A 16,785-nucleotide genomic window follows, 5' to 3' on the forward strand; every position below is an offset into this window, starting at 1 on the left:
TCATGGCTTAAGTGCCACTCAACATCCATTCAAGGTGGCTGTCCCGCCCCTGAGTGCCTCCCCCTCCTGTCTGTCCAGTGGCTAGCCAATCACTTTCTGTCCCCCACCCCTGACCACTCCTGCATCCTTCCACTTCCCTCTGAGGCTCAGAGGCTGCAGATCACTGCTGCATGAAAGCTGCCCCTTCCTGGTCCTGGGGGGAGGGAGAGGCCATTCGCAGAGTCCTTCCACCGCCCCCCCCCCAATCAAGCATCTGTTGAATTCTGGAATGCAACAGGCTGTGTCCCTATAAAAAGTCACAGTCGAGTATTCACTCACCACTTCCTTGCGATCCAAAACCTCAAGAATATTGCTGAGGAGCTGTGAACAGGCTTCATGGTCCGGTTTGCTGGAATTATCATCCAGCTGTCCACTTAGCTGGTCAACAAGCAGAGGCAGAAGAACATCTCGACACTCTGGGAAACAGCCAAGAAATATAATGGAGAGAATCAGTACATCAGGCTTTGGCCTTTTTCCTTTTGCTGTTGTTGTTTTGCTTTTAGCTCACCATTTTATTGAATTTTTTTAAAAGCTTGTAAACAAAAATCCCCAATACTATTATATTTCCTAGCCTCGTCACTGAGTTTCCAAGTGCAAGGAAATTCAGCATTTCAGACCCGTGGTTTCACGCTGCCAGCTCATGGACCCACCAGCTTGACGGAACAGGTCACTGTCAACGACCTTGGTCATGCAGTTCAGTTTCTGGCGAACCAGCTGGTTGTCAGGGATGCTCTGGATGAATTTGCTAAACAGGATGCTGAAAAGCAGAACACGGGACACAGAAAAAAATGGTTTGTATTCAAGCCATGCTTTTCAGCACTGGTTCTACCATATCTAAACACACACGAACATCAGATCTGCAAAAGCTGGACCATAGAAAAGAGCAAGAATCTAGTAGCATCTTAAAGACTAACAAAATTTGTGGCATGGGATGAGCTTTCAGAATTACAAAGGCTCCTCCTCTGCCACAATTTTTTAAACCCTTTAAGATGCTACTGAACTCTTGTTCTTTCCTACTACTACAGACAGACTAACATGGCTAATCCATTGTGATCTAAAAGGTAGAAAGGTTTTGTGGATTAGTACTGCTGGGAGAGGGACTTCCCCCCCCCTTTCATCTTTTTACTTGCCCGCATTAAGACTTAAGAGACTACTAATGAACCTTTCCTATGTCAAAAGCACATTTCTGCCCTGGTCAGATTGGCCGGTGACCTTGGATGGTTCTTGCTTTTGCCTTTCTTGTGTGATCTGACTTACATGAGTAGCCTCAGTCATTTCAGAGAGATAGCCTCATTAGCTATTTGCAACCCAAACGATAAACTGAGTCTTGTGATACTTTGAAAATCCATGCAACACAAGCTTAAGCTAGTAGAAACAAACATAGCTGCCAACGGAAGAAACAGACTAAAAGAGACAATTACAAGGCCAACCAATGAGGTAAACCAATTCAAGGGATGAATGGGTTACATTTATTATTCAAAACACATTAGACTGAACCATGCCAACGACATGAACATGGCCCACTCCTAACAGGCGATGAATGGGACACATATGTTGAATTGGGTGTCCAATGATTACATTCTCCAACAGTGCCACTCTAAGCAGATTTACACCCGTCTCAGCCTATTGATTTTAACAGCCTTACAAGGATGCAACTCTGTTTAGGATGCCACTATAAGCCTGTATGGCATTCACATCATTCAGCATCAAGTATATATTTGAATTTCATCTCAGCAATATCAAACTGAAGTTTCCCTTTGAAACTTACTTGCGGAACAAAAATTCCCTAATGTCCACTCTATGAGACTATGGTTAATTCTTAAGGTGCCACAAGTCTAGAATCTTATGTTTTAAAAGGCAAATCACAGGGGGTTCATAACTGCATAACAGAATTATAGCCTCCCCCCATTTTTAAGAGACACCTTGACATCTTTTACAGAACCCCCTCCCCCCAACAATTCACGTCTGTCCTGTTATCTTTCCCCCCAACAATTAATCTCTTTTGTTTGGCTCAGAACAAGTTTCAAAAACTTCCCAGATGTTTTAGTAGCCCTGCCAGATTCAAGGAGGGGAAAAAATGCTTTCAAGGTACCTGAGCTCAACCGGATCAAATACCAGTTTGACATCATTGATGATACTTGGTAAATACTTTAAAGCGGCACCCTGTAAGATACGAAAAAAGAGGAAGAGGATTCTGAGGATTCCACTCAAGCTAAAAAATTGGGTGAATGTGGGATGAGTCACACAACGGGGTTTGTTTGTCATGCGTACATATGCATCTCACAGCAGAGCACTGGTGAGCAAGTATGGACTAATGGTTAGATTTGGCCCAATTCAAATTGCAATAATGAAGTTGTTGTTGTTGTTGTTGTTGTTATTAATCACTCTATCTTGTGAGACTCATGGTAGTTTACAATAAAATAAAATATATAATATAAATAAAAATATAGATTTAAATATATACATTAGATTATGACATTAAAACAATATAAACAGTTGACTGTTCTCCTATCAAGGGAGAGGAAGGGGGCTTGCAAAGATGGTACATTACTGCTTGGCATGTGGGATTCTGACAGGGAAGCCAATAGATCAGATGGTTCTAGCCCTCCGCCATAGGCTTGGCAAAATACTTAATGTTAGCAACAAAATAATTCACCTTATGAACAGCCAGGGTGGTGTGGGAGGCTAAAATAGATCCCTTCCCAGAGTCAAATCTCAAATTATTATGAAATTTATGAAGGGACCTTGGAACAGCCACTTTCAGCCTAATCTATCACACAAGGCTGTGGTGAGGCGGGACAAACACCTATATGTGGGGGATAAACATATAAGAAATAAACAGATAAATAAATAGTATTATTGTTATCCCACCTCTGGTATAAGGCCCAGGGGGTGATCTTAGGCCAGTCACTATCAATCAGTCTAATCTATACCATAAGGTTGTTGTGAGGAGAATATCCGGGTGGGTTACAGTAAGAATGTAGTAGCCATGTATGCTGCCAGGGGTGGAGCATCAGGATAAAAATGTAAACAACAAACAAAATCAAATGTATAGAGAAATTGTACCAATAACATAACTGCAGCCTGAAGGGAAAGCAGAGCTTCTAGGTTTTTGTCACAGTCCTAAAAGCACAATGATTCTACAGGTACACTCTTCTGGCATCCCTCATGATTGCTGAACTAGTAAACTCAGAAGATCTAGTAAAAAATAGGGTGACTATAGCTGCTTCCACATGTTAGAATTGTTTCACCCCAACTCTCAAATGGGAGTGAGGAATTTTCATGTAACCACAGGATGCTGTCTGCCATCTGTACTTCTCCCATGGTCATCCATGGTTTCTCGGATCTTTCTAGAAACACTTGAGTCAAAACAAATTTCCCCACCTGTGGACAGGAAGGCTTAAATGTCAGCACCTAAACACGACACTTTCCTCACATTAAGAGACTCACGCTGTTCCACTGGTAGGCTTTAAAAAATGGTAGCAGGTTAGATTACTTCAGGTTGTAGGTGAGGACTTGTGTGAAGGAATCCTCAAGCATAACACATGAATACTATCTAGAATACTTTTCTGTGACAGGATTTTGGTGTCAGCTACAGTTTGGTGTCAGCTACAGTTTGAAATCAACTACAAATTTCAGTTACAGTTTGAAATCAACATTTAAATATTTCCAGCAACTAAGTGCTGATAGGTGGGGAAGGGCTCTGGTCAGGAGTTACGGCAAGTCAACAGAGTTTGACATTTCAGGTCATGGTTAGGAGGCTGGTACCAACCTTGATCTTGACCGCCTCCTCCAAAGGTCTGTCCATAAGGACGTTAAAGGAGAGGAACAGCTTGCGGATCGCGTTATTAAACTCGTCCCCGTCTTCGCTTTTCCCATAAAACCTAAAAAGAGGGAATGAATGTCAGTTGCCAGCTCACCATTCTACAGCCACAGCTGAAAAAAGGCAACAGAACTGATCTCTTTCAATAAAACTGATGTTTTTCAAAAACGGGAGAGAATAACTGAATCATGTGATTCAAGTAATGCAGGCAAGATAACAGACTCCTCCTGTCAGCGGTTCATAAAAGGTATACTACTCTTGCAAACATTTAGACATGCAGCCAAACAGAAGCAACTTTCCCTGAGCGACCTGGGGTTTGGAAGGTTTTAGTCACAAACTAGCCAAGAAGTTCAAAGCTAGTTCCACACATGCAAATCCGGGGGAGTTTGAGTTGATAAATGTTGACGTATGTTGATGCTAACACATTCAACAAACCCTGCATATTCATTAGTGCCAAACAAACCCTCCCTGACCCAGCATGCAGGTCTCTTGTCCTGTTGCCCCTAAAAGGATGGTATATGGAACCCTGTTTCCCAGTTTTCTTGTCAACAAGAGATGGCCCATAAGATGGTGAGGCTTTAAAGGTGACGCCACCACACACTGGCCCACACTGACGCCATACCCTGCTTCACCAAAGTAATTGATGAGAAAGAGAGCAAACTGGAGGAGCAGAGGCTGGGGGAAACAAAACATTCCAAACCAGCAGCAACAGTCAAGAGTGGTTGGACTTGATTTACAAAAGTTTCTACAGAGAAAATCTGATGGCCCTAAGTGCCAGCACTATTGTCCATTTCATCTCTTTTTTGGCTGTGTTGTGTCTTTACCTGGACTCCACAATACATACCACAAGCACACACAGCTTCTAAGTTATGCAAATAATTCCCTGGCTCTCCTCCCACCCTGCCACAGTTTTGACTTGAATCAGGACCACATTAATTTTTAAAAATGAGGAACACAAATCAGGTCCAGAGAACCTGGACCTGACTTGCCAAAGAATGTACTGTGTAGTTTAGCCCTTAGAAAGCAGTCCTAAACAGGAGCACTTGGAAGTGAGCCTTGTTTTATTCAACAGCAGTCCTGGACACCTAACAGACATATAAGAGGAAGCAAGAAGCTAATTTTATATTCAGTATTCCATTCATAGCAAAGGAGCTGCATATTTCCACTCATTTTAAAGACCCGGGCTTTCCCACAGTGAGTAAATGCTTCCTTGGAAACAAAGGTTTCATGAATATCAAGGGGAATTCCTCCAGCCCCATTAAGAGAGCCTCTAGTTCCTCTTTGTTCAGTTCCTTGAAGGTTTAAAACTGTGGACAGGAGAGTGCAAAGAGATAAATTAAGATCCTTGAAAAACAAAAGCAAATAGGACATTTAATACAGGGCTCTCTGGCATCTTTAATCCGATATGTTCAGCATAAACCTTAACCTTGAAAGAAAAGTTGGATTTCAGTTTTTTTTCCGTTTCTAATCTTCACCGAAGAGGAGGCAGATGTGCATACTATCTACACCTCTCTCATGGCCCCCAGTCATAGCCAGGATCTCCTAGAACAGTGGTCCCCAACGTTTTAATCACTGGGGACCGGTCAACGCTTGACAATTTTATTGAGGCCCGGAGGGGGGGGGGCTAGTCTTTTGCCAAGGGACGTTGCCACCGCCTGAGCCCCTGCTCCACTTGATTTCCCACCGGTGCCCCTGACTTCTCGCAACCCACTGGGGGGCGCTGACAGCAGCAGCTGCGCAGTGCCATGCCAAGGGGGAGCCCCAGCCATGGCAGCCACCGGAGAGCACCAAAGGTGAGCCGGTGGCAGAGTGGCTGGGCAGCCCCCGAGGCAGCAGCTGGGGAGGAGGATGTGGAGGAGCTGTGTCCCGGTACCGACTGATCTACAGACCGGTTCCGGTCTCCGGACCGGGGTTGGGGACCACTGTCCTAGACGGTGGCAAAAGAGCCATGCAGAGCATTCACTACCCATTTTAAGATTACCAGAACCCTTTTCGGTCTCCATCTCCGCCCTCTTGTTTCCCTCCTGTGCACCTTTTCAAGTGTTGAAACTGCCACACCTGGCGGCTGTTTCAGTAACTGAGAAGGTACCATAGGGCCAGATCCCAGAACCACACTCTCAGTCTAGGCCTGCAAACAGGGGATTTTAAACACACGTACATTTCCCTAATGTAGGGACCCAGATGTTAACAATTTATCCTAATTTATATCTATGGCATTGTTTGACCAAGCTAGAAACCCACAGTTATACATCCTTGAGGAAGGGGTTTTTTTAATACTATTGTATTATCACCATCTTAACTGTAATTGCATTTTGGGGGTATCAATTATTGTTTTATGGGGTGTTTATATAATGTTTCATTGTTAACTGCTGCGAGCCAGCTTGCTGGGATCAGCGTTAAGAAAGAAAGAAGGAAAGAAGGAAAGAAGGAAAGAAGGAAAGAAGGAAAGAAGGAAAGAAAGAAAGAAAGAAAGAAAGAAAGAAAGAAAGAAAGAAAGAAAGAAAGAAAGAAAGAAAGAAAGAAAGAAAGAAAGAAAGAAAGAAAGAAAGCTTTCTCATGCAAGAGTGATGGAGGCAGGAAACTTTCCCAGCGAAGCAACAGGAAGAAACAGCTGGCATAGACACATATTTGGGCAAAAGCACTGCTCAGACTACCCATGTTAATTAAAGTAATTAAAGAGGAGGACAGAATACGCCCACATTTTCTGCCTCTTGCTTACCGTAGATATAGCACTCTTGACTGAACAATGAACCGGAAGAGGTACTTCAAGGCTTTCAAAGCGGCAAAAAGTAAGTCTGTTTTGCTGGCATCTTCTGCATTCCCTACGTAGTAGTTCAGGACCTTGGTGAGCTTCCTGGGGGCAAAGAAAACAATCAATGCAGGGCCAAACTAGACAGCAAGGGAAGGACCACAAAGAGAGAGAGAGAGAGAGAGGAAAGCCCTATTTCTGCTTAATTTAATTGGCAGGGGTGTCATAAGGTTATGGACCCTAGGACAAGGATGGAGAATTTATTTTTCAGCGTGACCTCTACTACTGGCTGCTGTCAGGACCTGGTTCTAAAAGGATAATTGATTTTTACCTAGTAACATTGGTTCTAAAATCCAGAGCAAACTTGGGGGAGCTCTGCTGAGATCAGTGCAGTGTCACAGCATGGCTTATTTTGCTGGTGGCACGTAACTCACTGCAACTCCTTGGCATGCAGTTCCTTCACTTGGATGGTGTGACGCAAATGCCCCAGGACATTGTCACAAAGCTGGCAAGCTAAAATGCAGCTGAAGTAGACCAAGCCTGCAAATCACAGGCATGAGACAAGGTAGTTAACTAACTCAAATAGTTAACTAACCCACAGCCTCAATAACACAGAGCAGAATAATCAAAGGACAGAATCAAAGTTTTCCGATCAACCCCCTCAGCTGTTCTCCTAGGCCTATATGGGTGTTCTTTCACTGCTTTGCAAAAAAAAAAAAAGAAAAGAAAAGTTGCACACCATCTAAGCTGCACTCGGAAGCAATTCCATTATAACATACAACAAGCTCGACTTTTTTCTGAAGTCACCTTAAGGCTACAACCACTGCAGTGCTGACACACTCTAATGCAAGTGGGCATAGGCATGCATGAGGCCACTAAAGATGTTTCATATGATCACAGCGGCTTATATCTGTCAGCCACTGGCAGCTGCATTTTGAAGCTTCCAGGCCGTTTTTCAAGTCCAGCCCCGGGGATCTATTTACATCTGTTAGTACTCCTTTTGTTCAACCAACACCCCTTCCAAATAAAAGCATCCTGATGCTGCATTCTAGACTAGGGGGCTCTTCTTAAGCAAAGACTTCTAATTGCCCAAAACAGACAAAACCACAGTTTGAAGCACACGGTAAGCAGGCCATTAGTCATCTATGGGAAGAAAACGGTCAGCAACACTTACACATAGGCCAGGGTGGCACTGAAGTGCTTGTAGATGTACGTTTCAAGGACGGGATTAAAGTGTTGAAACTTGATATCTCCAATCAAAGAAATAATAAATACCTATTGGAAAGGAGAGAGGGACACCATGAGTGGGGAAACAGTCAGAAAATATTTTGCCCCTCCGTTTCAAGTTTCATGTCACACTGAGGTTTTGTGGCTTCAGATGTGCCAACAGCAGCTGTATTTCCAAGCAGACACGATGGTTTATGAAGCCAAAGGGCAAAATGCTGTTGCGTCTCCATCAACAGATGCTGGCGGTTTGAAGCTGGTTCACCACACAACCCTAACAGGAGGGAAAGGGGAAAGGGCACAGGGCTATTTTGCAAATGAAAATCTCCACTGAAGTTGCAAGCGACTTGACAATTTCAGAAGATTCACTGTAGTGTCGCTAGCCCTGGCTACAGTCATTTCTAATTGGACTGGATGGTTTACCAGCTCTTTACTGAAATGAAGCTGGTGCATAAAGTGACCACATGAACAGGTGAGAAGTTCCTCGCCTTACACCCATGAGCTTTTCAACTCAGGAGCAAGCCCTACTTGACTGCTGTGTTTTCCAGATAGCTACTCATCATCTGTAGATCTGTTCTTTTAGAAAGAACTTTTCAGTGAAACACTTGTAATGCATGAAGTGCGTTCAGTTTCACATTTCATTTCCATTCATGAGGACTCGAAACATCCTTGTTTTTTTAAGCCTGGGAATTCTGCTGGGCTCTGCAGTTGAAGCCAACAGCCCCAGATAGCGCTTATGTCCTTTAAAAAATCCTTCCACTGATTTGCTGCTTGATAACTTTCACAGAATCAGTCTTTCCAGAACCACCACAAAATTAAAAGGAAAACCTTCAAACTCTGATATTTGAATTTTTAAAAAGAGAAGAGCTGGAAAACAATTAATCGCTGACTTTCACACATCCTGGAAAGCTGCTATGTCAGAACACCTGGAAGCACCCTGGATCTGGCAGATTGTATTTGGTGACAAAGATCTAATGGGGGTCGCATAGATGAAACATGGCAACTTACCAGCGCATCAAATACAAGGAAGTCGTAGGATTCATTTTCAGACATCTCCATCATTATGTTAAAAAGTGCATCAAGTGTGTCTTGTAAGAACTAGAAAAGGGAGGGGTGGAGGGAGAGACAGAAATTATTTTATTTATGCCATTAAAGGTCATCTGTGTAAGCTATTGTGCTGCAGCTCCATTTCCCTTTTACCTCCACACCATTTTGGTCAAATATGAAAAATAAAATGGGAATAACATGACAAAAAGTTTAATTGCTGGAGTACATCCTTTTAAACATGTGGGTCTCTCTCTCTCTCTCTCTCTTTCTCTCTCTCTCTCTCTCTCTCTCTCTCTCTCTCTGTGAGTCTCTGTGAGTCTCTGTGTGTTTAGGTGGCATATCAGAGCTCTTGTGCTGCAAGGATATGAATGGCTTCCAGCACGAAGTTAGTGCTTAACTTCAGATGTTTAACCTTCATCCTGCAAAACACACCAATGCAAAGGGCATGCACCACCAATTCCATTTTTGTTCCTCCCACTACGAAATGATCAGCTCATGTACTGTAAAGCAGGTGCATTTGGTGCATTTGCTGGCAGGGGCTCATGGGAATTGTAGTCCATGAACATCTGGAGGACCACAGGTTGACTACCCCTGCTGCAAAGCACCAAATTAATAGCAAACAGTATAATGGATCATAGTATCACTTACGTTACTGCTGGGCCTGTGTCATGTTCTCTGTGAATATTCCAAAATGTTTTATGTAAACTGCCCAGAGCCGTAGGGAAGGGCCATATAAAAATATAAATAAATAAATAAACAAATAAATAAATAGTAGGTCATCCATAAATAACTGGCCATCTCAGCTTCTTTAAAAACAGATTGAACACTGGCTGGCTAGCTAGATCAACGCTTTATGTGTTTCCTTCATCTCTGGTCTTGCACCCATCCTGCATCTGAGAATAAAATTTAAGTTGGGAATGAGTTGCTAACAAGAACCTTTGTGTATGTTCACAAATGCTTTCAAAACTGACTGAATACGGCACCTTAACAATCTCTCCTCCATCTACTTCCATTAGCTTCTTCAGATTGTGTCCTATGTTTTGGGAGTTTGAACGCCAATTCAGCAGCCCCAGTAGGTCAACTGGGAAGGACAAAAACCAGGACAAAAATAAATTAGAGGCAAATCAACAAGCAACACAGAAGAGACCAAGACAGAGAGTAAAATGATCTTTATTTCTGGCCTGAGATAATGGTATGGATTCTCATTATGCAGACAGGACAGAGAGTCCTGGGGCTCACATTCTCCATCCATCCCTTCCTCCTCTCTTCACATTGCACAATCACACTTCCACGACAAACTGAAATGTTTCATTTCCTATGAATGACAAACTATAATTCATTCTCTTGCCTCCCACTTAAGCTAAGGTACGGAATTCTAGCTTGGGGGAAAGGAAACAAACCATAGCTTGTTATTTTGATGAAACAACAAATCATGGGTTGCTGTTATGGTGGAAGCATTTAAGGTCTGAGCCAAGTGAGAGGGAGAAGGTGCAAGCTCAGTGATGCCCCCAGGTTGGTCCCATCCCTGCTCACAGAAGATGCACAATGCCTCGAGGGGTTTATAGGGAGTAGCATATCAGGGGGCAATCTGCACTTGCCAAGCATCTGCAATCTCTGTAGCTATTAAAGGAGCTCAGCTTTCACTAAAGCAAAGGGTCTATCTCTTAATGCTTTGCTGACAACCCTTATCCTGGAAGGTAGACCACCCTCATGGCAATACTTATTTCCAGGCTGCTAACTGAAACAGAAAATTGTCTCAACCAACAGCTTTGCCTCCTTAATCTTGAGAACTCCACGGACCAGCGTGTCCTTTTTCCCTTCAGAGTATTGCTGGCTGGACTCTGCCTATTCCACAAGCAACAATTTTAGCAAGAAATGACAAGTGAGGCTTTCAAGACAGTCTGGAAGATTTAGAGAGAAGCCATTTATCATCATGAGTAAACATCTGTGACTTGGAAAACTACAGTCCTCGTGTAGAACCTGACATATAATGGAACAGCAAATCCAATAACCAAAGCCAAACGCAGAGTCTGGAGAAGCACTCAAAGGAAGTTTTAACTTCTATGTTAATTCTCATTCAGTAAAGAAGGAAGGACAATGGATTCAAGCTCCCCTTCTGTCACAAAGTAGCTGTCAGAGAGGGGTGATTCATATACTGCCAAAGTCAGTTTCCCATCTTTAATCACGGTCTGTCTTGCAGGATCGTTGTGTAAAGCACTTTTATAGAGGGCCAAATAAAAGATCATTGCACAATAAAATGCACTCCACTTTTCCCTGTATAGCCACAAGGACCAGTCAAGGCAGCAAGGCTGTAACCCTAGCAACACTTTCCTGTGTGACTTACCCAACAACACTTACTTGAATTAGTAGATGCAACTTACTTCTGAGTAGACCTGCATGGCTAACCATGCCTGATTCCCAAGCTCATTTGGAATCCTAGACTGCACCTGTTTTTCTGCAAATCAAGCCCAGGTATTGACAGTGTGCATCTTATGGCCGTGGGAAGCGCTGTCGGGTCACAGCCAACTTATGGCTACACCACAGAGTTTTCAAGGCAAGAGAGAACAGATGGGGCTTGCCACTGCTCACTTCTGTGTAGTGACCCCGGACTGCTTTGGTGATCTCCTATCCAAGTGCTAATCAGGTACGAACCCTGCTTAGCTTCTGGGACCTGCCAAGATCACTGTGGCCTGTGTATTTTTCATATATTCCGTGGAAGTGAAAATGCCATGACAGACAGCTAGAATACCATTGAAGTGGGAATATCAAACTAGGACTGGAGAGACCTGGGTTCAAATACCCATTCCACCATGAAGCTTTCCTGGATGATTTTGAGCAAGTCTCTCTCTCTCTCTCTTTCAGCCTTATCTACCTCACAGGATAAAGCTGGGCAAAAGAGAACCATGTATGTCACCCTCACCTTCCTTGGAGGAAGAAGGGTAGGATAAAATCACAGTGGCAACACAATTAACGGTCTGGATGCCAACCCATTATGAAGAGTCAAGTACACTCAAGTTTTCCTAAGTTAAGTTTCCTACAGCTGCCTGAGAGACCTCCAAGACAACTATGAGTGGCCCAAGGTCACCTAGCTGGCTGCATGTGGAGGAGGAGTTGGGAATCCAAACGGGTTCTCTGGGATGGGGCTGCCACTCTTAACCACTACACCAAGCTGGGTTGAGCAGGGAACTAGCCATGTATGCCAAGCAAACCTATCTGGCACATAGCTATTCAGCACTCATGTGTGGTGGTGGCCAATCCCAGACATTGGCTTCTTTAAATGAACAGCAGCCCTACTTGTAATCTGGGGGATCACGTCTCTGCCTTTTCCCTGTTCAGTCAGCAGCAAATCTCACCATTCTGCGTCAGCTTCGTCGAGCAAATGAGAGTGGCAATCTGAAAGCTATCCTTGGTGCTGTCTTTGGTTGGAGTGAAGTTGGTCGTGTGCGGCTGATGCTTGACTGAAAGGCCATCCCTGTCCTCCATTTCCACTTTGGTGCCAGGAAGTGTTAAATAGCATTTAGCATCTTCCATTTTCTTGTTCTCACCCTGTGGGTTGAAGAAGAAGAAGAAGAGTTGGTTCTTATATGCTGCTTTTCTCTACCAGAAGGAGTCTCAAAGTGGCTTACAGTCACCTTCCCTTTCCTCTCCCCACAACAGGCACCCTGTGAGGTAGGTGAGGCTGAGAGAGTCCTGATATTACTGCTCGGTCAGAACAGCTTCATCAGTGCTGTGGCGAGCCCAAGGTCACCCAGCTGGCTGCATTTGGAGGAGGAGCAGGGAATCAAACCTGGCTCGCCAGATTAGAAGTCCACGCTCCTAACCATTACACCAAGCTGGAAGATGAAACTGTCTCATGTATGCTCTGTGTCTTGCCGAAGAGGCAGGATGCCCCAAAACAACAGAAGCTGCGTGATCTCCCCCTATACCCCTACTTAAGTTTAAGACAAGGTTAACACTAACCAAGGTTAACACTAACCAAGGTTTGCTATTACCCAGATTCAAATATAGAATCTGGTGCCAATTTTTAAAACTATGCTTAGCAGTCAATTGTGATAAACATTAACTACAGGAGGAAAACAAACTTCAGACACTTAAAACCCTACAATCTTAGATACAGCCCATCCAAATTGCATTGAGTGATATCTAGGGCAAGGATCCTCAACCTGTGGTCCTCCAGATGTTCATGGACTACAATTCCCATGAGCCCCTGCCAGCAAATGCTGGCAGGGGCTCATGGGAATTGTAGTCCATGGACATCTGGAGGACCACAGGTTGACTACCCCTGATCTAGGGGATGGCGAACTGGACGGAGACCCAGAGAAGTTCCATCATGAGAGCAACTGTCCTGCCCCCTGTGTCCTCCAGGGGAAAGAAGAGAGTACCTTGTAGACTATTAAGTTATGTCTGCCATCCTGTAGAGTAGTGCCATCCGCATTCATTAGCTTCACAAAGCCCATTCCAAAAGCCTTCTCAGATTTATCTCGTGCTGCAGGAAAAGGAAAAAAACAGTCCTCTGCTGGAATAATCACCCTGAATCACACGCCTCTGAATGGAACAGCCCTTGTTTTGCCAGTATTATGTAACAGTACGAACAATAACAGTGATGTAAGGGTGAAATAGATCTGCGGCCTCAACAAGCACTCAGCTGCCTCAAGCTTACAAGGTGGACAGTTCCTTCTTGATTTTGCTTTTCAGGTACTTACATTCCTGGGATGAGCGATGGCGAAAGGTGAACCTCAGGTGGCAGCGGCTGACCTCTTCTATCGCGATGGATACCTGCATGTCATGCGATAGCGAGAAATTGTACATGAACAACAGCCATTTACAAAACTTGCATGGCAACACCCCCACCCCACCCATACTGTGTGAATCCACTGGATGTGAATACAGGGGAGGAGGGATTAAGGTGCCTGGAACGAGTATGGCACATTGGTTTTAACAGTTACCACCTGGAAGCTCCAGGTTCAAATTCCCACTCTGTCATGAAGTTCATTGGGTAACTCTGCCAATGGGTAACTATGTAGAATCCAGATCACTCTTGTCAACCTAAATTATCTTATAGGGTTGTTGACCTTCAAATAACTACAGGCAAGTGTGTAGCTAAATCCAGATCTCTTGAGTTTCGACTATGCCATCATTCTTTTTTCCTCCTTTTTCGATAACAAATTATCCTAACCATATAACAGAACTGTCACTAGCCATCTTGAGCACAGCAACAAAAAGGCAGGACAGATATCAAACAGTTCCCAGCTCCCCTCCCCCAAAAATACAAGGTTTAAAAAACCCAAGTCAATGGGAAGCAGATCTGCATTTCAGTTACCATTAATGAGATTTGTGAACCATACCTGCAAACCTGGCCATTATTCCAACACAACTTCAGTTGCTTGGTGAAATATATACTAAGCTTGCTGGCAAACCATACACTAGAGATTAGCAATTCATATTTATGTGAATCTCAGATGCAGCATGATTTCCTGTTTTTAAATAAGGGATAATAAGACATCCAAATTGGCTTGTCCAAATCCAGGATATTCATCACAGACTATAATGCTCGGCATGTAGGACAAGCTTAATTTTTCCACTGCAAAGCTACTGAATATAAATGGAAAGAGAGACCTGATGAGAATTAATTTTCCATTATATTCAAGCAGGAAAGATGTTTGACCATTTTCATCTGCAACAGGCACATTAGATATGCACTGTACAAATAACAGGTCTGCAGAAGGGTATGGCAAATGACAAGGACATGATTCACTTGTCCAACTGTAGAATGCAGATTAAATTTTGGGCCTAGAATGTGCTCACCCTATACCATTTATTAAGAACCTCGTGTGGCACAGGGTGGTAACATGACTCGGTGCTTGCACTGGGGATACATTTACCTTTACCTATACAATTTATTATTTACTTAGCTTCATTTTAATCAAATTCTATGATCTCATTGGAGGAATTTCATTGTAGCAATTGCAGGGTGCACAGGGTAAGAACTGGTGCACATTCCTTTTTGCCACATGGAAATATTAAACCCCTACAAAGATAGCTTCAAATATGTAAAATTGTGCTAGAATTTCCATGACATGATACACATTTTATGTAACCTTTAAATGTCCTATTTGCACACTTTTCGAGTAATCTGAATGTCTTGGACTGTACATACATCATCAAGTGTTTACCTATCATGGCAGGAACACCAATTTGTGCACAATTTGCACAAACATCTCATGGATCTATATAGAGTCTACTTTCAGGCTCTTCTTGTAGGCAAAATTATCTTGACTTACATGTGATCAAATACTGTATTTCTAGCTAGTAGAGAAGTACTTTAATCATGCTGATGAAGAAATAAACAAACATTGCATTGCTGGATTCTTCTCACAAGCCTGGTATCCTGGACAGAGTGTATACCAAATCACACACCATAGTGGAAATATGAACAATTCTGACACCACTATTACTTAACAAATCCCAATACACAATCTCACCTTTACGGTTTCATACCAGCAAGGCTGTTTGACTTGATAGTAGACAACTGACTTGTATTCAGAGATACCTTCATAACCAGCGCCTGGATGGATAGCTTTCTTTGGATGACACATGAAACAGAAAGAAAGAAAGAAAGAAAGAAAGAAAGAAAGAAAGAAAGAAAGAAAGAAAGAAAGAAAGAAAGAAAGAAAGAAAGAAAGAAAGAAAGAAAGAAAGAAAGAAAGAAAGAAAGAAAGAAAGAAAGAAAGAAAGAAAGAAAAGTTATCATCATAGATGTTGCCGAACAAATCATGCTGGGAGGGAAAAAACACTGCAACTAAAATTTTGAATAGGGTGCATCACAGGGACCATATCACTCCAATCTTGGTCCATCTATGCTGGTTTCCAGTTTATTTCTGATAAATTCAAGGTGCACCAGTTGACATTGAAAGTCCTACATTGTTTGGGACCAACATGTTTTAAGAACTGCTTTCTCCCACAGGAACCTACCCAACCACTGAGATCTTCTGAGGTTCTACTCCTGCTTTCTGAGGCTACGCAGGGGCAGTCTGAGAGGAGGCCTTTTCTGTCATGGAGCCAACACTGTATTTGTCGGTCCCCCACTATTATTGAATTCTGCCACCAAGGAAAGACTTTGTAATTTATCTGGCATTATCCCTTTTTCTTCCCTTATGTTTCACTATGCTGTCTTGTGCTTTATTTATATTCTTAGCTCTGTTTTTTTTTAGTTTAGTTAGTACGTGCTTTTATTGTGCTTGTTTTAATAGTTAGCCATAAAGTTACCATGTCTTTCTTAGCCAATGGGGGGGGGGGGCAGGGTTGCCAGCTCCAGGTTGGAAAACTCCTGGAGATTTGGGGATGGAGCCTGGGGTGGACCTCACTGAGATACAATTCCATATAGCCCACCCTCCAAAGCATCCATTTACTCCAGGGAGACTGATCTCTGTATTCTGGAGATGTGTTGCAGTTCCTGGGGATCCCTAGGTCCCACCTGGAGGCTGGCATCCCTAGTTAGCCACCTGCATTGTCCTTAATGGGCATAAAGACGGGATATAAATGTTATAAATAGAAACAAATAAGAGACCACCTTTGGCTTGTGACAGCAACGTTTCACTAACATGAGTCATGGGCGGAAACATTTTAGGATTACTAAGAGTCTTCAAAGAACATAAAGCAGAAATACAAATGCTACATGCTTTACTTGCTGAGGCTAGTGCACTGACTACCATTTTAGTCATCAAGAGCACAGCCTTGAAACCCACATCGGCGACCAGTGCTGGCTCAGCTAATGGAAACCTTTCAAGAACAACAAGCCAACTGGCAGGATGAAGTATTGATTCTCCCCAGCTTTAAAAGGGAGAGTCTGATGGGTATGAGATGGGCTGCCTGACCATCATGAGAAGTCTAGCGCAAAATTAAA

General features: G+C 43.2%; 1 protein-coding gene across 4 annotated transcripts in view; it reads right to left on the minus strand.

Moving 5' to 3' along the window:
* DOCK5 (dedicator of cytokinesis 5) overlaps positions 1 to 16,785 on the minus strand; it is a 111,701-nt gene that overhangs the window by 41,141 nt on the left and 53,775 nt on the right. For all 4 annotated transcript variants that reach the window (XR_013225760.1, XM_077305075.1, XM_077305076.1 and 1 more), the window contains 12 exons: positions 15,365 to 15,463; positions 13,586 to 13,658; positions 13,265 to 13,368; positions 12,236 to 12,428; positions 9,866 to 9,963; positions 8,844 to 8,933; positions 7,786 to 7,886; positions 6,582 to 6,716; positions 3,812 to 3,923; positions 2,132 to 2,202; positions 690 to 796; positions 319 to 455 (listed from right to left, as the gene is read on the minus strand). Coding sequence is in view for 3 of the 4 variants with exons in the window: in XM_077305075.1 (XP_077161190.1) it covers positions 319 to 455; positions 690 to 796; positions 2,132 to 2,202; positions 3,812 to 3,923; positions 6,582 to 6,716; positions 7,786 to 7,886; positions 8,844 to 8,933; positions 9,866 to 9,963; positions 12,236 to 12,428; positions 13,265 to 13,368; positions 13,586 to 13,658; positions 15,365 to 15,463 (1,320 nt within the window). In the remaining variant the exon portion in view is untranslated. The remainder of the gene's footprint in view (positions 1 to 318; positions 456 to 689; positions 797 to 2,131; positions 2,203 to 3,811; positions 3,924 to 6,581; positions 6,717 to 7,785; positions 7,887 to 8,843; positions 8,934 to 9,865; positions 9,964 to 12,235; positions 12,429 to 13,264; positions 13,369 to 13,585; positions 13,659 to 15,364; positions 15,464 to 16,785) is intronic.

The sequence above is a fragment of the Paroedura picta genome, chromosome 12, assembly GCF_049243985.1.
Source record: "Paroedura picta isolate Pp20150507F chromosome 12, Ppicta_v3.0, whole genome shotgun sequence".
In the NCBI taxonomy this organism is placed as follows: Eukaryota; Metazoa; Chordata; class Lepidosauria; order Squamata; family Gekkonidae; genus Paroedura; species Paroedura picta.